The 25,154-nt window shown below is 46.9% G+C and overlaps 2 protein-coding genes across 3 annotated transcripts in view; both read left to right on the forward strand.

Annotated features, from left to right (window-relative positions):
• The window catches only part of DNAJC11 (DnaJ heat shock protein family (Hsp40) member C11), a 74,947-nt gene that overhangs the window by 41,121 nt on the left and 8,672 nt on the right, over positions 1 to 25,154 (forward strand). For both annotated transcript variants that reach the window (XM_071217800.1, XM_004455291.4), the window contains 6 exons: positions 13,913 to 14,041; positions 14,924 to 15,046; positions 16,043 to 16,116; positions 19,649 to 19,838; positions 20,791 to 20,876; positions 21,264 to 21,380. In XM_071217800.1, coding sequence (XP_071073901.1) covers positions 13,913 to 14,041; positions 14,924 to 15,046; positions 16,043 to 16,116; positions 19,649 to 19,838; positions 20,791 to 20,876; positions 21,264 to 21,380 — 719 coding nt within the window. The remainder of the gene's footprint in view (positions 1 to 13,912; positions 14,042 to 14,923; positions 15,047 to 16,042; positions 16,117 to 19,648; positions 19,839 to 20,790; positions 20,877 to 21,263; positions 21,381 to 25,154) is intronic.
• On the forward strand, positions 8,129 to 11,170 carry LOC101430471 (mRNA decay activator protein ZFP36L1). Its single transcript, XM_012524007.4, has one exon. It carries the CDS (start codon positions 8,284 to 8,286, stop codon positions 9,301 to 9,303), a length of 1,020 nt encoding a protein of 339 aa, XP_012379461.2. The 5' UTR covers positions 8,129 to 8,283; the 3' UTR covers positions 9,304 to 11,170.

Raw genomic sequence — 25,154 nt, forward strand, 5'->3', positions numbered from 1 at the left:
GAAGGTATGGTATATCTTTAACTTAATATTAAGTTGTATCTTTACCTTTAATATTATAATGGAAATTGGCGATTATGTATTTTAGGCCTAAGAAAAATGACAGTTTTATAAAACTCAACTTATTCATTTGACTGGATCAAGAATTCTAGTTTGGGAAGCCGGTGTGGCTTGGTAGTTGAGTGCCGGCTTCCACATATTAGGTTCTGGGTTCAATCTCTGGCCCCGGTACTTAAAAAAAAAAAATAAGAATTCTAGTCTGAAAGTCATTTTCAGCATTTGAAAGACCTTATTTCCATTATCTTCTGGCTTTCAGCATTGTGATGAAAGACTGACTCCTATTCCTGATTTTACGTATGTGATCTTCTCCCGTTTAGCACATAAAGAAATGCATCTAGTTTTGGTGCTGTGACCAGTATATTTTCAAAAGGTCATTTCCTTCAAATGGAAGAAGAGCAGAATGCAGGTATCTGAACCACTCTAAGATATTTAAAGAAATGTAGTTATAAGCTCAAAATCACTAGAACCGTCATTCTCTAGGGATTTCCTTCTAATTTAATCCAGTAGAGCTGGCACTCGAGCTGAACATTTCTCCCCAGCTCGCTTGCTCACTCTTGCGCTTTATTAGTGTTCTCCTGACTTGTACCCCCACCAGAGGTTGCGGAGCCCCAGAGCACCAGCTCATCAGAGTCTGGGAGTATTTTAGCCTTGTTTTTGAAAAAATGATGACTTGAGAAAAACTTTAAACTTCTAAAAGCTACTGTATCCTCCAGTGAATCAGTCGTCAGTATATTAGCACAAATATTTATCATTTGAAAAGTTTTCTTTGATAAAGGAAATAAAACCATATTTAACATTACTCTGGAAGTTTTAGCCAATACGATGAGACATATAGTAAAGGTTATAAATATTTCAAAGGGTCATCATTGTTTGTATGTGATATGATTGCCTACCTTAAAATAATCAACTAAGAACCTTTAATATCAGGACTGAAAATGAGTTGAGTAAGGCAGCCAATTGCAAAATATATAGACACAAATAAGTAGTTTCTGCCATTGGTGCAGTAATGAACTAAACCTTTATCATCTCTTGCATGAACTATTGTAATAGCCCATCCTGACTGCTCTCCTGACTTCTGTCCTTGCCCCAACACAGCAGCTAGAAATGGAAGTCTGATCGTGTTGTTCTGCTCATAGTAGGCCAAGAGCCCTGCCTATCATTCATTAAAAGCCAGAATCTTTTACCTGTATGCATGAAAACACATTTTTAAAATGTGATTATGTAAACAATGACAGAGGGAGGGAGGGTGCCACTGGCAAAGGGAGGAGAGCAACTTCTGTGAAAGGTTATTTGCTAGGGGTGACCTGCCCTAAGGGCATGGCTTCTGCACTACCCACCAGGCCGAGGTTCCAGTGAATGCATTCCCCCCTAGCTTATGGGGCCTGAGCTGAGAGGTCTTCTGAAGGGCACCATCTGCTGGCAGATAAGGAAAGTGCACACAGAGAGAGGGGAAATGGTAAGAAATAAAAGAGGCAATCTGGGTGCCTATACTGCCCCCTTCTCCAAGACCCTTGAAAACTGGCCAGCACCACATTACTGGGTTCTTAGCTCTGGTTCGAGCAGTTACACAGGACTATCCTAAATATCTAGAAAAAGTTGAACCAAGAACCAAAGAACAGTGATAGTACACAACTACTTAGCGGTCAATCCCTAGACAAGAGAGAGAAATAAACATTATAGTAAATTCAGCATCATAATCAGATGCCTAAGCATTACAAAAAAATTACAGGCCATCCTAAGAGAAAAGAAGATATGACTCAGGCAAAGGAACAAATCAAAGCTCCATATGAGACACAGTCTTGAAACAACTAATCAGTGATGTTCATACAAATCTCCTAAATCAAATCATAGAGTTGAAGGACAACGTGACTAAAGGAAGAAAAGACATTAAGACCATGGGAAAGCACAAAAAAAGTTTTGAGACATTGGGTAGAAAAGTAACAGAGCTTATGGGAATGAAAGATACTATAAGTGAGATTTAAAATACAATAGAGAACCCAGGTTCGATCCCTGGGGCCTCCTGGTGAAAAAGAAGAGAAAGCATGCCTGTATGACGAGGCAGTGCCCACGTGGTGAGCCGAATGCCTGCATGGGTGCCCGCTTGGCGAGCCGAGTGCCTGTGCGAGTGCCCATGTGGTGAGCCAGGTGCCTGCACAGCAAGCCAAGTGCCCATACGGTGAGCCAGTGTCCACGCAAGTGAGTCACACAGCAAGATGACTGCACAACAAAGGAGAGACAAAGAGGAGAGTCAGGGTGAAGTGCAGCAGAGATCAGGAATTAAAGTGGTGCAATTGACAGGGAACCTCTCTCCACATCAGAGGTCCCCAGGATTGAATCCCATTGAATCCTAGAGGAGAAAGATGAGAAGAGAAGACAAAAAGAGAAATAGATACAGAAGATCACACAGCGAATGAACACAGACAGCAAAGACAGCAGGGCAGGGGAGGGGGAGGGGAAATATAATAGAGGCATACAATAGCAGATTTGTAATGATGGAAGAAAGAGTCAGCAAAGTAGAGGACAGAACAGCTGAAATTGAAAAGAGAAGAACAGAGAGAAAAGAATGGAAAAAATTGAGCAGGGACTCATGGATTTTAATGAAGTTCACTACCCTCCATGTTATGGGAGTTCCAAGAGAAGAGAAGGGAAAAAGGGCAGAAAGAATATTTGAGGAAATAATGGCCAAAAATTTCCCACCTCTCATGAAAGACATGAATATACATGTTGAGAAAGCACAGTGTACTCGAATTGGAATAAATCCAAGTAGACCTTACCCCAAGACAAAAAATATTCAGAATGTTAAATGCAAATGTAAAGAGAAAATTCTGAAAGCAGGAAGGGAGAAGTGAAACATCACATAAACAGGACATCCAGTAAAACTTAGTTCAGGTTTCTTTCTTTTCAGAAACCATGGAGTCAAGAAGGCAGTGGTATGATATAATTAAGGTACTGAAAGAGAACAACTGCCAGCCACGAATTCTTTATCCAGCAAAACTGTCCTTCAAATATGACGAGTTTAAAATATTCACAAATAAACAAAAACTAAGGTAAAAGCCTTTGATTGTACAATTTGGATACATTGTAAAGGTTGTGAATATATGTCAATAAAACTGCTTATAAAATAAATGAAACAGGAACTAGGAGTTCATAAACAAGAATTCAGCTCTGCAGGAAACACTAAAGGGAGTTCTGCAGCCAAAAAAGAAAAAAGCAAGAGTCTGGGAGGAGAGTGTAGACATGAAGACTATGGGAAAGGGTAAGCAAGAGGATAAAAAGACAGACAAAAATAAGATATGACATATAACAGCCAAAGGATGAAATGGTTAAAGTAAATAATGCCTTTACAGTAGTAACAATGAATGTTAATAGATTCAACTCTTCTATCAAAAGACATAGGCTGGATAAGAATACATGAGACAACCATATGCTGTCTGCAGAAGACTCACCTTAGACCTAAGGATGCAAACAGACTGTAAGTGAAAGCTTGGAAAAAGATATTTCACACAAACAGTAACCAAAAGAGAGCGGGGGTACCTATACTGGTGTCTGACAAAACAGACTCAAGTAGTTGAATGTCTGCTTCCCACATGGGAGGTCCCATGTTCAGTCCCCAGTGCCTCCTAAAAACTAACTACAGGGAAGCAGATGTGACTCAAGCAATTGGGCTCCCGTCTCCCATATAGGAATTCCAGGAGTCGTTGCCCAGGGCCTCCTGGTGAAGGCACGTTGGCCTATGTGGCAAGCTGTCTCACGCAGAGTGCTGGCCTGTGCGGAGTACTGCACCGTGTGGGAGTGCTGGCCCATGCAGAGAGCTGGTGCAGAAAAATGGTGCAACAAAAAAAGACACAGAGGAGAGAGAATAAGAGACACAGCAGATCAGGGAGCTGAGGTGGCGGGAGAGAATGATCACCTCTCTCCCACTCCAGAAAGCCCCAGGATTGGTTCCTGGAGCCGCCCAATGAGAATACAACCAGACACAGAGAGCAGACAATGGAGGGAGGGGGAGAAATAATTAATAAATCTTTTAAAAAAACAAAAGCAGAAACCAACTCAGGGGAGCCAGTCTGGCTCATTGGTTGAGCACCAGTTTCCCACATATGAGGTCTGGGATTCAATCACTCATCCTGGTACCTCAAAAAACAAACAAAAAAATCCAGTTTAGGGAAGTGGATGTGGCTCAACTGATGAAGGATCCAGAGTTTGATACCCAGGGCCTCCTGACTCATATGCTGAGTTCGCCCACACACAGTCCTGCCGCACGCCAGAAGTGCCGTACCACGCAGGGGCACCCCTGCACAGGAGTGCCCCACGCGCAAGGAGTGTGCCCCTCAAGGAGAGCCACCATGCATGAAAAAAGCACAGCTTGCCCAGGAGTGGCACTGCACACACGGAGATCTGATGCAGCGAGATGATGATGCAACAGAAAGAGATGGAGTTTCCCAGTGCTGCCTGACAATGCAAGTGGATGCAGAAGAACACACAGCAAATGGATGCAGAGCAGGCAACAGGAGGGAAAGAGAGAGAAGTAAATAAAAATAATCTTTTTTTTTTTAAAAAAAAAAGGAAACACGTGATCATGTTAATTGATGCAGAAAAGGCATTTGACAAAAATCCAGCATCCTTTTGTGATAAAAAACGCTTTGAAGAGAGGTATAGAAGAAAAGTTCCTAAACATAATAAAGGACATATATGAAAATCCCACAGCCAACACTATGGAGAGAAGTTGAACCTTTCCCTCTTAAGATCAAGAACAAGACAAGAATGCCCACTGTTAACCTCTGTTGTTCAACATTGTGTTAGAAGTTCTAGCTAGAGCAGTTAGACAAGAAAAAAAAGAGGCATCCAGATTGCAGATGACATGATTCTATATTTAGAAAATCCCCAAATATCTGTAATAGCTGAAAGAAATCAAACAAGGGCTAAACAAAAGGAAGGACATTCCATGTTCATGGATTGGAACAAATGGTGCTGGAAGAACTGGATGTGCATAACCAAAAGAATGAAGAAGAACCCCTATCTCACTCTCTATACAAGAATCAACTCAAAATGGGTTAGAGACCTGAAAATAAAAGCCAGGACCATAAAACTCCTAGAAGACAATGTAGGGAAACATCTACAAGACCTTGTTGTAGGTGGTGGTCTGAGGTTTAATCTGTGCAGAATTGGTAAAAAGCTTGTTTGTAAATGCTTAGGAATGAATAGAAATGGTAAAAGCACGTCATAGGATTTGTAATTTAGTAGCACTAACGTAAGGGTTTAATAGTGGTTTCTTTTCTTTTTTTCTTGGAGAAATGAAAATTCTCTTATATTGACTGAAGTGATGAATGCACAACTGTGATTATACCAAATGTCATTGATTGTATACTTTAGATAAATTGTATGGTTTATAAAACAACAAAAAATAAATAGGGAATGTTGGGGGGAAATACACGAAATTAGGATATAGATTAGTTGTTACACTTTGACAGTGATCTTTCATCTTTTGTAACAAATATTTCACAACAATGCAAGGTGGTGTGTGTGGGTGGGGATGATGTATGATGTTAGATCTGTTTGTTTTGTAAGTTCACAGCTTTTACTATATTATTATTGTTTATATGAGTGTACATTCACGTATTCACTTGAATAACATTTTTAATGAAAAATAAATAAATAACCCTAAGCAGAATCATTTGGGGCATGCATTTCTGTGCTTTGACAGGCCTGTCAGTCACATCCATCTTTTTTTTTTTTTAAAGATTTATTTACTTATCCCCCCCACCCCCACCCCATTGTCTCCTCTCTGTGTTCATTCACTGTGTGTTCTTCTGTGTCTGCTTGTATTCTTATTAGGCGGCTCTGGGAACCAATCCTGGGACCTTCAAGAATGGGGGAGAGACGATTACTCTCTTGCACCACCTCAGCTCCCTGTTCTGCCAAGTCTTCTTATTCTCTCTCCTCTGTGTCTTTTGTTGCGTCATCTTGCTGTGCCAGCTCTCCATGTCAGCCAGCACTCCTGCTCAGGTTGGCATTCCTGTGCCGGGCAGCACTCCCACGCAGGGTGGCATTCCTGCATGGGTCGGCACTCCACGTGGGCCAGCTTGCCACGCAGGAGGCCCTGGGCATTGAACCCTGGACCTCCTGTATGGTAGAGGGGAGCCCAGCTGATTGAGCCACATCCGTTTCCCACATCCACCTCTAATACCATGTGTTCTGGTTACATACTGCTGCATAACAGATCGCTCCCAGGCTTCCTGGTTTGCAATAACTGTTCTAATCGCCCTCAGTTCTGTGGGTTGACTGGCCTCAGCTGGGTGGTTCTCATTTGGGGTTTTCTTCTGCTCTTGCTGTCAGATGGCATCTGCTCCTCGAGGCATCTGCAGGCTCAGCTGGACTGATGTCAGAGCTGGTATCTGAACGCACATGTCTTTTGTGCCTTGCGGGTATGGCTGATGTGGCTGAGGACAGCCTGGTACCTCTTTCCCTCTCTGCAGCCCCCGCGGGCTAGCCTGGGCTTCCTGACAACACAGACTCGCTGTCAGTGAAGACTGTGGGTCTTCTCACATGTGAGCTGGCTTCCCCCGAGGCCTACCCAGAGCTGCAAGGCATTGGAATGTGTAAATATTTCAGCCCAGACATTTTCACAGAGACTGTGTTTTTGTCTCCATTATGATTATTTTTCTGTGACAGATTCTTTCTTAATTTCTCTTTATTTAGGAACTTTTGTATGTTTAATCAAATTTAGATGCTACAAAATTGTAGACCTCCTCAATGCATCCCATTCCAGGAGAACATATCAATTAAAAATGAAAGCTCCATCAAAAGATTCTTACCCAAAATGGAGATATTCCAAAATGGAATTTCAAAATTAAATCTTAAAAAATGTCTAAGCTGTAATTTAATTTGTCATTTTTCCTTTCTGAAGAGATAAATTTCACAGTATTCCTAATTACAAGCTTTATTTTCAGTGATTGCAATTTCCTAAATATCTCAAAAGCTGTAGGGTTTTTAGTGTTTTGTTGATTTCAATTTTTAAAAAAGATTTCCAAATTAGAGGATTCTTGTACAAGTTCAATAACCATTATAGGACCCTGAGATGAATTTAAAAAGTAGTTCTAAAAAACGCATTAATATTTCTAATACCTTTTTAGTATTAATGATTTTTAATGTGCTGCCATGCTGAATGTATTTTTGTATTCAGCATCAGCTTCACAAAAATTTATTAGTTCTGTTACTCTTGGAATATACAAAAATATTTGTAAATTTTGACAACTACAGCTTCTTTTTCCATAGGTGGAATGTCACAGTTTTTTTTGACACAATTATGTATTATGTGTATACCACAACTAATCCTAAGAATATTTCTGGTCCATGAGCTTCTTGATTTGGTAAGAGAAATTTTTACCACATTGCTGTATTCCACCAAAGTTGGTATTTGGTATCAATGCAAAAACAGTTTTATATTCGTTGTTGATCTTTTTAACCGATTTTACAGTAGCATTTGTAATAGTGCTAGGTGTTTCACCAGCAACAGAAAGCAAAAGATTATTAGGGGAAGCAGACTTGGCCCAGCGGTTAGGGCATCTGTCTACCACATGGGAGGTCCGCGGTTCAAACCCCAGGCCTCCTTGACCCGTATGGAGCTGGCCCATGCACAGTGCTGATGCGCCCAAGGAGTGCGGTGCCACACAGGGCTGTCCCCTGCGTAGGGGAGTCCCACACGCAAGGAGTGCGCCCTGTAAGGAGAGCCGCCCAGCGCGAAGGAGAGTTCAGCCTGCCCAGAAATGGCGCCGCATACAAGGAGAGCTGACACAACAAGATGACACCACAAAAAGAAACACAGATTCCCGTGCCGCTGACAACAACAGAAGTGGACAAAGAAGAACACGCAGCAGATAGAGAACAGACAACTGGGGCGGGGGGGGGGGGTGGAGAACTCAAATAAATAAAATCTTTTAAAAAAAAGATTATTAGGATTAATTTAACTCAGTTTCTGCTCAAAGAATCTGATGACACTGATAAAAAGCTGGCAAGTTCTGCTAATACAACCAACACATAAATAGCCATTGGTTTATCTTTCATTTGTGCATTAAAAACTTGAGTTGAGGGGAGAGTCAGAGAAAGGCGAGGGGCGCTGGGAGCAGGCGTGTGGGACTCCAGACCGGAGAGCCGGAGGCTGCGCCTTCCCCGCACCGGGACCTTTGCGACACACCAGATTCTTGTCTCTGTCCCGTCCGAGCACCCAGGATGACCACCACCCTCGTGTCTGCCACCATCTTCGACTTGAGCGAAGTTCTATGCAAGGGTAACAAGATGCTCAACTACAGTACTCCCAACGCAGGGGCCTGCCTGCTGGACAGGAAGGCGGTGGGTACCCCGGCCGGCGGGGGCTTCCCTCGGAGGCACTCGGTCACCCTGCCCAGCTCCAAGTTCCACCAGAACCAGCTCCTCAGCAGCCTCAAGAGTGAGCCGGCCCCAGCCCTGAGCTCTCGGGACAGCCGCTTCCGAGACCGCTCTTTCTCAGAGGGGGGCGAGCGGTTGCTGCCTACCCAGAAGCAGCCGGGGAACGGCCAGGTCAACTCCAGCCGTTACAAGACGGAGCTGTGCCGCCCCTTCGAGGAGAACGGTGCCTGTAAGTACGGGGACAAGTGCCAGTTCGCCCACGGCATCCACGAGCTCCGCAGCCTGACCCGCCACCCCAAGTACAAGACGGAGCTGTGCCGCACCTTCCACACCATCGGCTTCTGCCCCTACGGGCCCCGCTGCCACTTCATCCACAATGCCGAGGAGCGCCGCGCCCTGGCCGGGGCCCGGGACCTCTCTGCTGACCGTCCCCGCCTCCAGCATACCTTTAGCTTTGCTGGGTTTCCCAGCGCCGCTGCCACCGCCACTGCCACAGGGCTGCTGGACAGCCCCACGTCCATCACCCCACCCCCTATCCTGAGTGCCGATGACCTCCTGGGCTCACCCACCCTGCCCAATGGCACCAATATCCCCTTCGCCTTCTCCAGCCAGGAGCTGGCGAGCCTCTTTGCCCCTAGCATGGGGCTGCCGGGGGGTGGTGGCTCACCCACCACCTTCCTCTTCCGGCCCATGTCTGAGTCCCCTCACATGTTTGACTCTCCCCCCAGCCCTCAGGATTCTCTCTCGGACCAGGAGGGCTACCTGAGCAGCTCCAGCAGCAGCCACAGTGGCTCAGACTCCCCTACCTTGGACAACTCAAGACGCCTGCCCATTTTCAGCAGACTCTCCATCTCAGATGACTAAACCAGGCTAGCGAGGGTCCCCCCCCCCGCCTAATCTACCCCCACCCCCCCACCTTCACCCGCCTCCCCACCCAATGCCCACAGCCCCCTACTGAACAAGGTTAAGCTCAACCCTGTCCCTCCAGAACCTTGGACTGCCCCTCCCTCTTCCCTTCCTTGTTAACACCCACCTAACATAAGGACAAGTCAATTGGTCAGTAGCTTCCTCTGGCTTGAAACCCCCTCCTCTCAATTGTATCGCCCATCTACCATGCCTAACAGACAAGTCCCATATTTGTCAGTAGATGCCTTTTTCTGGCTTAAGCCGTAAGTGCCAAATCCCAAAAGAAAAAAGCAGTAACAGTTTACAGAAGCAATTTAGTGCCTTGTAATCTAACTTTGTCACTGTGACTACATTACCTCTTCAGCGCCAGAGGGCACCCGTGGGCCTCCCTGCCCAGGGGGAGCGCCCGGGAGGGGGAGGAGACCCAGAACCAGCAGCTCCCTCCACTGGCCACACAGCTGCACCTGCCCTCATTTCAGTCTCCTGCACGCTTTTCCCCTCTTCCCAGAGGTCACCCTCTCCCCCCCAACACCCGCCCCTGGGAGAGTTGTTGCCAGACTTGGGTTTTTGGGAAAACCTGTCTTTGACATTCAAAACCTTTTCCTTCCCAACCTGAACCCCTTATTGACTAATCTTGCCTGGATTTGTGTAGGTCTGCAAGAAGGAAGGCTGAAAAAGCGGACAAAGATTGTGATAGAAGTGGGACTTTGTGATTTAATTATTTTCTTTTTTAAGTGGGGAGGAAGGGGAAGCTAGATGGACTATGAGAGACTTGATTTTGGTGCTAAAGTTCCCCAGCTAATATGTGACATCTTTAAAGAAAAATAACAACAAAAAAATGAGAGAAAAGCTAAAAAAAAAAAAACCATGTAAGGGGTGAGCAGTTAATGGTATTCATTCCACATACAATATCTGTGTAAAACGATTTCCTGTAGAAGTAGCTTTAATGGTTTTTGCTCTAGAATACCGTAGGTCTATCCTTAGAGCACTCACGCCATGCTTTTTTTCCCTGGGTTTTAAACTTCATATAACTTTCAGAAATTGGAGAGCAAAATTTTGCTTGTCACTGCACATCAATATAAAAAAGCTTATTTAACTTATCAAAACGTATTTATTGCCAAACTATGCTTTTTTTTGTTAATTTTGTTCATATTTATCGGGATGACAAATCCATAGAATATATTCTTTTATGTTAAATTATGATCTTCATATTAATCTTAAAATTTTGTGACGTGTCTTTTTCCTTTTTTTCCACAGTTTTAATATATTATTCTTCAACGACATTTTTTTTGTAACTACACTTTTTGGTTATTTTATTTTAAAAAAATGAAAAATTAATTTAAAAAATGCAAAAAACTGTTGGATTATTTATTTTAGAAATTCCCCCCTTTGTGTTGGACTGCAAATTGAGTTTCTTTCTCTTTAGGCCTTTCACAGCTAGGACTGAGAATGTATCTAAAAGTTCTGTGACAGTACAGAAGGAGAACAACTTCTTTTTGTGTATAGCTTCTAAAAGGGGAAAAAAAAAAAAACAAAAAAAGAGAGAAACCTTTTGACTTCCACGTGCCCATCTCAAGACATTCCGATCACAGATTTGAAGTTCTGGATTCCAGGTTTGGAGTTTTCCAGTGTTAATGTAAACAGAACTGGCACACACACACGGAGATGAATGTAATTAGTATTCCTCTTGCTGTTCACTACCGTCGCTTTCTATTTCTTTTTTCTTTGTGTGAATTTATTTAAAAGAAAAAAAAACTTTTTGTAACGACTATTTGCAGTTTAAAAAAATCAATAAACCCCAAGTTTTTTCAAGAAAAAAAAAAAACTTGAGTTGAAAATGAGTGGTTTATTTTAAATTGTTATTTGATCTAAATCAAAAGTCATTTATCACAGTTATATGCAAAATACACCTTTTACAGCTGCAACCTCATTTGGTGGCATAGTCTTAAAAGAACTACTATCAAAGATCATTATGTTTCCTTAGCAGATCTGAGACTTTTGATTTTTGTGTGCATAGCATTGATTCTATGGATGGTCAGTGTTGAAAAACATTTTTTACAAGTTCAACATAAACTTTCTGGGAAAACAGAAATTTACTTAACTTTTTTTTTTTTTTTTCATTAAACCACACCAAGCTTAAACTCATTGCTGCCTAAAGGATTTATCATAAAATAAAGAGAACATTACCAAACATAAATAAAAAGTTGTAGAATTATCTCGGGTTGGCAAGCCAGCTATGGGCCAAATTCAACCTAACACCTGTTTTTGTATGGCCTGTGAACAAAGGATGGTTTTTATATTTTTACAGGTCAGGGAATAAAAATAATAATATTTTGTGATGTGAAAATTATATAAAATCTACATTTCAGTGCCCATGAGCAAAGTTGTACCAAACACAAGCCATGCCCATTCATTTATCATTGTCTGGCTACGGCAGATCGTATGGCCCTCAAAGCCTAAGATACTTTCTCTGGCCATTCACGCCAGCTCCTGATTTATAGCACACAGTAGCCAACACAAACCACTGTGGCAAGCATTCAGACTATTCTCTTAAATGTTCTGCAGCACTACCCGCTCTGTTTCCTGCACGTATTTTACATACACCTAGAGTTGTCCATCATGTGGCTGACCAGTGACTTGATCTCATCTCATCTCACTGGCCACCTGCCTCAAATGCCAAGAGCGCATCTGATACTTCCTCCCACAGCATCTAGGCCTTCTCCCACCACCAGCTGAGACTGGAAGCCGTTTGCCACTCATAACCATTTTATCAGTGCTCACCCTGCGTGCTGGTGCCAGGTAGGGTCCAGCTATTCAGTTCACTTGTTAAGAGATGGGAGTAAGGTGATGGGTTACCGCTGGTCCCTGTTCAGAGTTAGTCACATGCACCTTGCACACCATTAAATGAGACCTTGGCAGATGCAGAAGTGCAAGGCACACCCATCCTGGCTTCTCAGTTGAATGTGACTCTCAATAATAAGAATACTTGAGTAAAAACTGGAAACTCGGGAATAGTTGCTAAGCCAACCAGGGCAACAGGGTTAGATTGGTATTGTCCTGGGCAAGCCCTCCTGTAATGCTCTGCCTGACCCCCCCATGCACCCCAGCCCCTCTAACTTCCCCATCTCCACATCCCCTCTTTTCAGCAGAGGGCCACAGGCACAGCCCGCCTCTTTGTTAGGCCTTTGTCCACAGGTCCCTTTTCATTTAGGCCTTCATTGACTGCTCTATTTAAACGTATAACACACACACCCCAAAACATTCTGGGGGTGAGAGAAATGTTCTGTATCTTGATTCTGGAGGTGGTTTCACAAATGTATCCATCTGTCAGAATGCATTGAATTGCATACTTCAAGTGGATGCAGTTTATTATATATAAATCAAACCCCAAAAAATGGGCCACAGAGAATATAATGAAAATGTGTATTGGGAAGCAGACTTGGCTGAACAGATAGGGCGTCCGCCTACCACATGGGAAGTCTACGATTCAAACCCAGGGCCTCCTTGACCCATGTGGAGCTGGCCCATGTGCAGTGCTGATGCGCACAAGGAGTGCGCTGCCATGCAGGGGTGTCCCCTGCATAGGGGAGCCCCACGTGCAAGGAGGCACCCTGTAAGGAAAGCCACCCAGTGCAAAAGAAAGTGCAGCCTGCCCAGGAATGGCACTGCACACACGGAGAGCTGACCCAGCAAGATGACGCAACAAAAGGAGACACAGATTCCCAGTGCCGCTGACAAGAATAGAAGCGGACACAGAAGAACACACAGCGAATGGACACAGAGAACAGACAGCTGGGGTGGAGGGGAGAGGCGGGGAAGGGGAGAGAAATTAAAAGAATAAATAAATAAATAATCAAAAAAAGAAAATGTGTATGTGTGGTCAGGTTTTCTTACCTTGAACTAAGATACATGCTCATTTGCAAAGTCTTCTGAATATAAAAAAAGCAATAATAAACATTGATTTTCTGAGTAAGGAACATTTTTATCAGCAAAATTTCATCTTACTGTTTCTTGAGAAAATATGGCAGTATGTTTCTCATATTGAAATTCTTAATTTCAGAAAGTGGGGCAAATTTTAAATCCCTGTTTGCTTATAATTTATTTTGCTTCCATTTCGGTATCTTAGAAAGTATTTTTATAAAGTAAGTTTTAAGATAGTGATGTAAGGTTTAGAGAGAAACGTTTAATCCATGTAGCTGGTTTCTAGGTTGTTTTATGCATTCACAGTTCACATCCAGAATTCCTCTGTTTAGAAGCACAGAGTGAGTCTTATTTTCTCTCTGAAAGTCTTCCTGTTTCTAACCCTGGTCTACGGCATGTCCTGGCTCTGAGGCAGTGACTGGTCTACTCCGTCAGGCGATCCTTTTAGCGCTCGCACCCTGGAGGGCTCTGCACCCGTTCGGCTTTCTTTCAGCTGTGAGAGCCAGGCGCTGTGGGCCTAGGAGTGGAGGGTCCTACCTGGGCCCAGGGGGCTGTGGAGGGAGACGATGTACCACCTCAGCACCATGCTGGTTTTCTTTCTACAAATACCTCCCCTTCGTGCTGACTGCTCGCTTTTCTTCTCCAGGGAACCATCAGCGTTGGAGTAGATGCCACTGACCTTTTTGATCGCTATGATGAGGAATATGAAGACGTATCTGGAAGCGGCTTTCCGCAGATTGAAATCAACAAAATGCACATCTCCCAGTCCATCGAGGTCAGCTCACACACACCTCTCCCACTTCAGGTTTTGGGTTAACAGGATACAGCATGCCAGGCAGCTGCAGTGAGAGTCTGTTAGGATTTTCCCATCTTCATTATGAAAGGATGCAATTAGCAACTTGCAAAGAGAGCAACTTGCAGCCTCAGCCTGGTTTGTGACCGTTCTAACGACGTTAGCCAACCTGAGTGCCGGCACTGGCTTCCCAGGTCTCCAGAGCTAGGAACACGAGTGGGCTGGGAGAAGCAGAAGCTCAGGTCAAGGTGCTTTAGGAGCGAACGCAGGCCTCCAGGGCTGAGTCTAAGAACTGGTCCTCCTTTTACGGCTCGGTCTGTGTATGCCAGAGGACAGGCAGCTCTGCTTCCTGAGCCCTGGCGTCCCCCGGATGTCACCTTTATACCCGATACCTGGATGCGGGAATGTCAGGCTCTTCTCCCAGGGTCACAGTGGGTCTGCCTCCTCAGCCCATTTGTTCATTCTCAAGTGTATTGGCCTGGAATGTGGAGTCCAAACTTGGGGGAACTCATCCCCTCTAGGAGCCACCAGCATCAGTAAGGAAGCCATGGGGAGGTCCCAGTCCCTTCCCCAGCCCTGGTGGCAGTAGGGTCTGGAAAGTCCCAGACACCCCACAGTGGGGGTACGTGGCACCGTCACTGTGCAGTCTGATGCCCTTGCATTTAGCCTTGGGCTTCCCCGTGGGTTTTGAAATTTGCCCATCCAGTTTTGCAAAATATATCACCTTGGTGGCAGTTCGGGTATCTATGTGAGAAACATTATGCATCCTTCAGGCCTTGCACTGACGATGGATTCATTAGGCTGCTATGATTGGAGCTTCTTGCTGCTTTAATTCATTTATTACCAGCAAGCATCCTTTCCTAGGCACCCTTGACAGCTACGGACACAGCCATCCTGTCTGGAAGCCTCTCAACCCAGAATGGGAACGGAGGGGGCTCCGTTAACTTTGCTCTCCGAAGAGTCACTTCTGCGAAGGGCTGGGGAGAGGTAAGAACGCAGTTGGCTGGCAGCGTGGGCCGCTGGCAAGCCTCGTTTCTGAACACTTACACTCTCAAAGCAAACCCTCTAAGTGACTCTGGGGTGGCCCTATCATCACGTAACAGAATTCCAAGTCTCAAACTTCCATAAACATGCCTGAGCCTGAGAGACAAATATGTTTTGTACCTGAAAAGAAGCCCTCTCAGCCTGCCCAGATCCCCCTTGAGATGCCAACTTCTGGCAATCCAGCCTCTGGAAACTCTGTATCTGTTCCCTGGAAGCACAGGCCTGTGGGCTGATCACTTTCTTCACAATTCAGAACCAGGGCTCTGTTTCCGTGCTCTGGGCCAGCGAATTGCTGTTTCCGTGCTCTGGGCCGAGCAAATTGAGCAGCATCAGATTAACATTGAGGAGGCCTTGAAAGTCACCCAGACTGGTCAATGAGGCCGCCAAAACCAGCTGCCGGGCATTCCAAGGCTGTGCGAGTGGAGAACTGCTGATGGATGGGCTTTCTCAGCAGGCCCCCGAGAACCATCTGCAGTCACCTGTGAGACCACAGCCAGCGGAGCGGGCAGAGCAAGAGGAAAATGCAGAGAAGCAGGCTCTGCGGGGGGCGGAGGGCCCTCACCCTCGGCAGTGGGCCCCGCGGGTGGCAGCATCTTCTGCCATGGCGGGAGGGGGTGGTCAGTCTTGTCTTCTGACTGGAACCCAGAAAGTGCTGCAGGAGTGCCCTGCGCTCTGGGGGGAGAAGGGGCAGAGGCAAGCCCTCTTTCCCCCGGGGGCTCCTTTCAGAAGCAGGCATCACGAGGCTCTGGCCCCTCGGGATCTGTGGGGACCGTCGTCTTCGTGGGGCAGAGGCTTCCACCTCTTGCTTCTGGAGTCCTGGCAAGGGCTCATGGCTCCAAGTTACAGGAAGGGGTTGAGACCCAAGGCACATGCAGAGCCCAGCTCTCTGTGGGAGATGGAAACACCATTAATACTTGTTCTTTTTTCCCCCCTGAACAGTTAGAATTTGGAGCTGGAGATCTACAGGGGCCCTTATTTGGTCTAAAGCTGTTCCGTAATCTCACACCAAGATGGTAAATATAAGAGATAAACCTTTTTTGTTGACTTGGAGAACAGACCTCTGGGTTTTTGTCAAGGTTACTTAAGGTTATCTGCCCTCGATGCAGCACTGACCTGAGGCTGCCCTGGGCCGGCAGTGTGTACGTTGGGAAGAACAGTGGGCTGGTTGGGGACGATCTCTATTCCATTCCAGCCCTGGGCCAGGCTGTGGCCCGGAGTCCCCTCCTGTGGCCGCCCCTTCCCTGCTTGCCTCGTGGTGGGCTGTGGGGACCACATGCAACAATGGAGGAAAAGCACCTCCAGGGTATGCTGGTCCACCATGCTCAGACACGTCGGGCCTTGTGGAGCATTTCTTTGTTACAGAGCATGTGGCCTTCTGTCCAAAGTTCTATGAAAAGGGCTTCTTCAAGCAGGGAGGTGATCTGTCCAACCCCCTAGCTGTCACTTAGATGGGCTCATGCTCGGGCCTCATGCCACAGCCTGTCTGCCTGCGTCTTTGCTCCAGCAGTGACGTTACACTCCCTGAATCGCACCTCGCTGGCCCTTCTAGAACCATAGACGTGCTCATTATGGAGGTATCAGCATGAGTTCAGATAAGAGAATTGGGTGGAAGGTAAAATAAAATCTCTTTTCTCTAGGGAATAAAAAAGATTGAGGAGTCCTATTATGTAGTATATATTTGAAAAAATTATTTCACTACTGACTGAGCACGTATCTATGTACCTGGCAGGTGGGGCCGGGTGCGTCGAACCTAGGCCTTCCCTCCGTCCTAGTGGTTCAGTCCACAGGGCATGTTCGCAGGACACGCTAACGGGGAGGAGGAGTAGCTGTTGTGTGAGAGAAGAACACGGGGTCCGCTCGTTGGCGATGCTCCCTGAAGGCAGTGAAGAGCTTGGCTGTAAAGATGCATATGGCTGAGCAGAGCCACCCAGGTTCTTCTCAGCAGAGAACACTGAGCTAGGCGGGTGCTTTCAGATCTTCCCTGATGCCAGTAACCATCTGGATGCCGTTAGAACCCAGCTCCTCTGGCCTCCACTCTAGGAGTCTGGATTCAGCAGGCTGGGAAGAGGGCAGAGACGTCTCCTTTCAGCCAGAACTTCAGGGATGGAGCATATGAAGCCGTGCCTCTTAACCTTGTCTGCGTGGAATTGTCACTCTGGTGCAAAGTACAAATTCCCTGGCTTCCTCCAGACCGACTGAGTCAAGTCCTCTGGGGAAGGGCCCTGGAAACCCATAGTTTTATCCAGCGCCCCAGATGGTTACTAATTCCAGCAAGTTTAGGAGACACTTCATGAGGAACATCTATTCGCCTTTTCATTCTGCATGAACCTCTCGCAGGCCTGTCCTTCAGTGGTCAGGAAACGCCTAGGGCCGATGGTCAGCTTTCGCAGGTTTGGACGCTGAGCGTCAGCGGTTCTCTCGGGCTTGAGGATGCAGGTTTACACACAGGATGGCTGGCTCCCAGCACAAGGCCGGCCGTTTCTTAGCAGTGGCTAGGCTCGTGTAGGCCAGCTCTTCAGGGCCCCTAATCCTCGGGTCAAACTGAGGATCCGGAGGTTGCTGGGAGTGTGGGGTTAACTCCCAGGAAGGGGGGTGGCCAGGTGGCGTCTCCATGTCCAGTGTCCCCACCAGAGTCAGCGTTTCTCTCTTAGACAGTGAAAAAACTCAAAACCCTAGCTCTTTGGTGAAAACAAGGGTGTTGTTCTTCATACTTAGATCCTTTCGCTTTCGCCCCCTGATGCTGCCTGGAAATGCTGGAGTGGCTGCTCTCTCCCCAAATTTGCCTCCCCTGAGCCCAGTGTGGCCACAGCAGGAAAGGGAGCAGTTACTCAGTTTGCCTTGAGTGTGAAGTAAATGAGAGAAAATGTTGGGTTGGGGGCCCTTTAGAGAGTAAGAAATTTATTGTTTCTTTTCAGTTAGGCCAGTATAAAGAATTATTGAGAAATGGGAAAGAATAGAGCTTGCTGAGGAATGGGAAATACACACAGAGATTTGATGCGGGCTCCTCTAGGCAGAGAGATGGAGATCTGCTGTGCGGTCCCCTTTTAAGCTCTCCCCCCCTTGCTGGTGGTCAGGGGAGAGGCCCTGCTGATTGCTGGTTGATTGATGACCCCACCCGTCGGTTCCCCGGGGGGCCCAGCAATGAGGCCCCTGAGGATACACAGGGCTTTTCCTTGACCCCAAGTGAGACCTCGTTCCAAATACGGTCTCATGGGGTCCCTCGGCAGCCTCCTTGGTGCCATCTTTCCCACGGCGTTCCCAGGCAGGTTCCAGGGCCACATGTCTCATGGCCGTGTTTTTCTGCCAGGCCTTAGACTCATCTTCAGCCTCGACTCCCCCTCAGCGTTCACGCCCTCAGTCTTAAGGGGTGCTGAGGGGTGACGGTCATTCTTCAGTAGTTACTTCCTGCTGGGTAGGGCAGGAGTCCCTGCCTGACTTCTCTGTGTAGACTCTGGCTATTCTATTGAGGTCGAGGACAGCCCGACGCCGTTGGTTGGAGCTGTGGAGCTGGATGAAATCCCACGTGGCTCGTGAGAACACTCACCAGTCCCTGGTGGACATCGGGGAGGGTCACCTGGCACTAGACCTCCTCGCTGGCTGGCGCTCACCACAGGAAGCGGGGAAGTCTGGGATTCCTCTAGGTTCTTGGCTATGTCACATGAAAGAATTTAAGAACACGCCAGTTTAGTTAGGCCAGTAAAAAGAATTTATTGAGAGATGGGGAGAAAGAACAGAGTTTGCTGAGAAATGGGAGAGAAGGATGGAAATACACATGGAGATTTGATGTGGGCTTCTCTAGGCAGAGAGAGCCAAGAAATTTATTCTTAATTCATTTGGCTGTGGGAAGCTACTAGAAGTTTGTGAGTAAAGGAATGATAATGATAAGAATTATATTTACTATTTTTTATGGCAAAAACATCATCTTCAGTGCTCAGAGAGAGAGGAGCTAAAGTGCCGGCCCTTTGTCAGTTGACTGAACGTCGAGCAGTTTACTAAAGAAGGCTAGTGGTGTTGCCTTTTCTACACCAGAAGCAAAGTGGTGTGAATACCTGTGATTGAAATGGAATACCTCTCTTTCGCCACAAGGTGGCGCCGGGCTCCCTTGGAAGCCAACTGCAAAGGCCGTTTGCCAGAACTGCCCGCTGTGCCAGCTTTTCAAGTAGCTGCAGCCAGTAACACGCAACTGTGGTGTGCATCAGAATCGCCTGGGCCTTGGGCACACCATCAGAAACAGTATATTGGTCTGGGGTGGGCGCAGAGTAAGTGGTTCTCAAACTTCATTGCCATTAGAATCACCTAGGAAGCTTTGAGGACTCAAGCCCATGTAACAAACTGCCCCCCACACTAATGAGCTCAGGAGACCTGCGATGGGAGCCAGTCACCAGTGGTTTTTGGTTTACTCAGGTGATTCCATTGCGCTCCGTCCTGCCTTTGGTTCCCGGGTGCTGGCCTGAGGGTTTGTGGGTGTGAGAATGAGCAGGGGTGGCGGGGAACAGCTGAGAGCCGGGGTCATCCCAGCCCCTTTCTCTCTGTGTGTCCCTTTAGCTTTGTTACGACAAACTGTGCCCTGCAGTTCTCATCCCGAGGAATCCGGCCGGGCCTTACCACTGTCCTCGCCCGGAACCTGGACAAGAACACCGTGGGCTACCTGCAGTGGCGGTGGGGCATCCAGTCGGCCATGAACACGAGCATCGTCCGGGACACCAAGACCAGCCACTTCACCGTGGCCCTGCAGGTGAGCAGAGGAGCTGCCGTGTGGGAGCCACACCCTCCCCACCCCACCCAGTGCTCAGGCAGCACGGGCACCCTTCAGACCCTCCGGCCCGCTCGAGTCTGTACTCCGAGCGCCCGGAAGCAGAGCGCCCCTTCAGTATCACCTGGTTGGGAGAAGGCCAAAGAATCAGGGCAGGGGCTGGCCTGGTCAGCGCTGCCCTGAAGCAGAGTCACGAGCTCAAGGGGCTTCCTGGCCAGGCCAGTGCCGTGGGTGAGCGAGGGGCCAGCAGGCTATGAGACACCAGCCGCCCACAGTAGAATGCAGGCTCAGGGTTGCTGGGATTTTTCACTTTTCACAAGGAGCTACAAAGTGGGGCTTATATGTGAAAGCTGCCAGTTTTGAAATGCTGGCTCTTAATAAAAATTTTTTTTTTTTTAGATTTTTCATTTTTATTCTCTCCTCTTACCTGCCCCCCCCCCCATTGTCTGCTCTCTGTGTCCCTTCACTGTGTGTTCTTCTGTGTCTGCTTGTGTTCTTGTCAGCGGCACCAGGAATCTGTGTCTTTTTGTTGGCGTCATCTTGCTGCATCAGCTCTCCATGTGTGCAGTGCCACTCCTGGGCAAGCTGCACTTTTTCGCACTGGGTGGCTCTCCTTATGGGGCACGCTCCTTGCACGTGGGCTCCCCTACGCGGGGGGCACCCCTGCATGGCATGGCACTCATTGAGTGCATCAGCACTGCACGTGGGCCAGCTCTTCACATGGGTCAGGAAGCTCTGGGTTTGAACGCTGGACTTCCCATGTGGTAGGCGGATGCTCTATCCGTTGAGCCAAATCCGCTTCCCTCCTAATAAAGTTTTTACACGCATACCCAGCATGTCCCACATGGACGCCCAGCAGCTAGTGGAGAGGTAGACACCCACTTTCCACAAAAGTCCCTCACAGTAGCCCTGCGCGCTTCCCCTCTCTTCTCAGCTTGGAATCCCACACTCCTTTGCGCTGATCAGCTATCAGCACAAGTTCCAGGATGATGATCAGACCCGTGTGAAAGGGTCCCTGAAGTAAGTTCTCGCCAGGTTCCCAGGGAAGCATCTGGAGGGGCGGAGGGTGTTCTGCTCGTGGAGCTAATTGGAGTCAGGAGGCTTCTCGTGTCAGGTTCCCATGTGGGTAACGTTTCTTGGGTGCCTCCTGCTGCTGGGAAGCAGGGATTCCACACCATGCAGTCCCAGTCCCTGAGAACTCAGTCCAGTGGAAGAACTGGACCAAGGGCTCCTTGCTTGGTGCTGTCAATTGTCTGAGGGCACCCGTCACAAACCTGGTCTCCGTGGGTAGTGGGAGAGGCCAGGGGGAAGGAAGGGTGGAGAACAGCCTCGGTCTCAGTGTCCACTCCCTATGGTGAATGGGGAGGAGCTGGTGACCGTCCCCTGCCTCACTGCTGGTCTCTGCAGGGCAGGCTTCTTCGGGACAGTGGTGGAGTATGGAGCAGAGAGGAAGATCTCCAGGCACAGCATTCTCGGGGCAACTGTCAGCGTCGGCGTCCCACAGGGTGTCTCTCTCAAAGTCAAGTAAGTTCAACTTAGATCCCTCTGGCTGAGGAAGACTGGCCCTCCAGCTGATTTCCACCTGGGGTAGGGATGAAATAGCCTTGGCTCTGCCCTTTCATTCTTAAAGGTGCAGTTGCTTCCATCCTTGGCACGTGGGCAGATGCCAAGGAGCACAGAAGTCCTAGCATTCAGTGACTGAGTTCTGAGTCTCTGCAGTCAGAGAGCCACATGCTGTGCTAGAGCATCCTCGTCTCTGATGTACCCTCTGCCTTCCCCGCTGACCCCCCGATCTGATCTGCAGCCCACTTCACCACCTGTGCACAGGCGTCAGGCGCTCACTGTGTCTTGTGTGTACTCGCTCTTTCTCGCGCTCGCCCCCTCCGTCCCATCCCTTATCAGTTTACACTCCCTTTAGCACATACTCTTCCAGCTACTGCCCCATTTTTCTCCTTTCCTTTGTACTTTAATTCTTTAAAATAGAGTTGTATGTGTTTGCTCTCTTATTTCTCTAAACCAACTCCAAGCTTTCTTCCCCAGTCCCTCCAGAAATAGCCTTTCTCAGTGGCCTCAGTGAGGCTGGCGCCCTCTCCTGCTGCCCGCAGTACCTGAGCCTCTGCCTCTCGCTTGGTCTGTCTGCAGCATTTGACCCAGTTGGCCCTTCCTCCTGCTTTGCACCTGTCTTCACTGGCTTTGCCTCTGCTCTGACTGTGCTGGCTGGGTGCTCCTCAGCAGGCCCTCTCTAGCCTTGTGGCTTCAATTCAGGTTTATTGAGGTGCAATTTACATAAGGTAAAATTCAACCTCTTTAATGTACAGTTTTATGGGTTTTGACAATCACAATATGTAATCACCACCACCACAATCAAGGTAACAGAATATTTTCATCATGGCTGAAAAATTCCCTTGTTCCTTTTGGTGTAGTCTGCCCCTCCCTGCATCCCCAGGCCCCAGCAACCACGGACCTCTTTTCTTTCCCTGTATTTTTGTCTTTTCTAATATGTCACATAAATGGAATCTTTTAACATGTAGCTTTTTTTTTTTAAGATTTATTTATTTATTTATTTCTCTCCCCTTCCCACCCCCCGTTGCCTGCTCTCTGTGTCCATTCACTGTGTGTTCTTCTGTGTCCACCTGGATTTTTGGCAGGCACTAGGAATCTGTCTCTTTTTGTTGTGTCATCTTGCTGCGTCAGCTCTGCATGTGTGCAGTGCCACTCCTAGGCAGGCTGTGCTTTTTTTGCGCAGGGTGGCTCCCCTTAAGGAGCGCACTCCTTGCACGTGGGGCTCTCCTATGTGGGGGACACCTCTGCGTGGCATGGCATTCCTTACGTGCATCAGCACTGCACATGGGCCAGCTCACCACACAGGCCAGGAGGCCCTGGGTTTGAATCCTAGACCTCCTATGTGGTAAGCAGATGCTCTATCAATTGAGCCAAATCTGCTTCCTCATATGTAGTTTTTTGAATCTGGTCCTTTTACTGAGCATAACACATTTGAGACCCATCCATGTTGTTGCTTGTTGTATCAGTTCCTTTTTATTGCTGGGTAGTATTCCATTCTCTAGTTTTATCATAATTTATCTGTTTACCAGATGAAGGATATTTGATTTGTTTCCAGTTCTTGGTAATTACAAGTAAAGCTAATGTAAATACTCCCATAGAGGTCTTGTGTCAACATGAAGTTTTAATTTTTCTTGAATAAATTCTTAGGAGTGGGATGGTTGGATCATATGGTAAGTGTGTATTTAACTTTATAAGACACTGCCAACTGTTTCCCAACATGGTTGGTTCATTTTATATTCCTACCAGCAGCATATGAGAATTCCATTTGTTCCATATTCTCACCAATCCTTGGTATGGCTGATCTTTTTTTTTTAAAGGCATACCATACACTGCCATAGCACCTTTTTTTTTTTTTTTTTTTAAATCTATTTTATTTCTTCCCTCTCTCTGCTCTCTGTCCATTCGCTGTGTGTTCTTCTGTGTCTGCGTGTATTCTCATAAGGCGGCTCCAGGAACCGTTCCTGGGACCTTCTGGAGTGGGACAGAGGCTATCACTCTCTTGCACCACCTGAGCTCCCCTGTTTGCTACATCTTGTTTTCTCTCCTCTGTGTCTCTCATTGTATCATCTTGCTGTACCAGTTTTCCGCATCAGCCGGCACTCCTGCGTGGGGCAACTTTCTCTCGCGAGGCAGAATTCCCACTCAGGGCGGCACTCCTGTGTGGGGCCACATTCCTGCATGGGCCAGCTTGCCCTCACCAGGATGCCCTGGGCATCGAATCCCAGACCTCCTGTATAGTAGACGGGAGCCCAATTGGTTGAGCCACATCTGCTTCCTGATATATATATATATTTTTTAGTTATTTTAGTAGTCATATAGGTTTACCTCATTGTGGGTTTGATCTGCTTTTTCTTAATGTCTAATGATGTTGAACATCTTTTCATGTACTTACTTGCTATCCATATATCTTCTTTAGTGAATAATTCAAATCTGTTGTCTGTACTTTTAAATTTTGGATGTTCTTTATAAATACTAGCATTGCTTTATTAGGATATTTTCAATGGATAGAAAATTCAGGGTTAACAGGTTTTGTTTTTCTTAATTCTGTTTTTTTTTCCAGCACTCTAAAGACGTTCTGTTTTCTTCTTGCCTCCATTGTTTGTGATGAGGAGTCAGTAATCATTAAATTATTATTATGTAATGTGCCTTTTTTTGTTTCTGGCCACTCAGGGTTTTCTTTTTATTGTTGCTTTTCAGCAGTTGGACTACGATATACTTAGATATGTTGTTGTTGTTTTTGTTTGTTTTTTTTAATCCTTATTGGGGTTTGCTAAACTTCTTTACATCTGTAAATGTATGTCCGGCATCAAATTTGGAATTTGGAATTTTTAGATCATTAGTTCTTCAATTATTTTTTCCTATCTATTCTCTCTCTTCTCTATTGAGCATGTTAAACCTTTTCATGTTTTCCCACAAGTCTCTGAGGCTCTTTCTTATCTCCGGTCTGCTGCTAAGCCCTGTATTAGTCAGCCAAAGGGGTGCTGATGCAAAATACATAAATTGGTTGTTTTTTAAAAAGGGCTTTTTTTCCTCTCCCCTTCCCCTCTCCCGCCCCCCCCCCCCCCGCCAGTTGTCTGTTCTATTTGTCCATTCACTGTGTGTTCTTCTGTGTCCACTTGTATTCTTGTCCGCGGCACCAGGAATCTGTTTCTTTTTGTTGTGTCATCTTGCTGCGTCAGCTCTCTGTGTGTGCCGCGCCACTCCTGGGCAGGCTGAACTTTCTTTTGCACTGGGCGGCTCTCCTTACGGGGCACACTCCTTGCTCATGGGGCTCCCCTACGTGGGGGACACCCCTGCGTGGCACGGCACTCCTTGCACTCATCAGCACTGCGCATGGGCCAGCTCCACACAGGCCAGGGAGGCCCTGGGTTTGAACTGTGAACATCCCATGTGGTAGGCAGATGCTCTATCTGTTGAGCCAAGTCCACTTCCCTATAAAGGATATTTATTTAGGGTAGAAGCTTACAGATACCAGGCCATAGAGCATAAGTTACTTCCGTCACCAAAGTCTATTTTCATGTGTTGGAGCAAGATCTGCCAGGGTTCAGGCTTCCTGGGTTCCTCTCTTCCTGGGGCTTGCTTCTGTTTCCTTTGTGAGCTTAATTCCCAGGGCTCCAGTTTAGGGCTTCAGTGTCAAACTCCAACATCAGAAACCCTTAACTCTGTCCTTTGCCATGCCTTTTTATTTGTGAGTCCCCACCCTTTGGTACCCTGCAGGCACAAGAGATTTACATA

Source organism: Dasypus novemcinctus, chromosome 9 (assembly GCF_030445035.2).
Source record: "Dasypus novemcinctus isolate mDasNov1 chromosome 9, mDasNov1.1.hap2, whole genome shotgun sequence".
NCBI lineage: Eukaryota > Metazoa > Chordata > Mammalia > Cingulata > Dasypodidae > Dasypus > Dasypus novemcinctus.

What these genes read in the sequence shown, in the direction of transcription:
- LOC101430471 (XM_012524007.4), top strand. Translation starts at nt 8,284, where the DNA reads ATGACCACCACCCTCGTGTCTGCCACCATCTTCGACTTGAGCGAAGTT.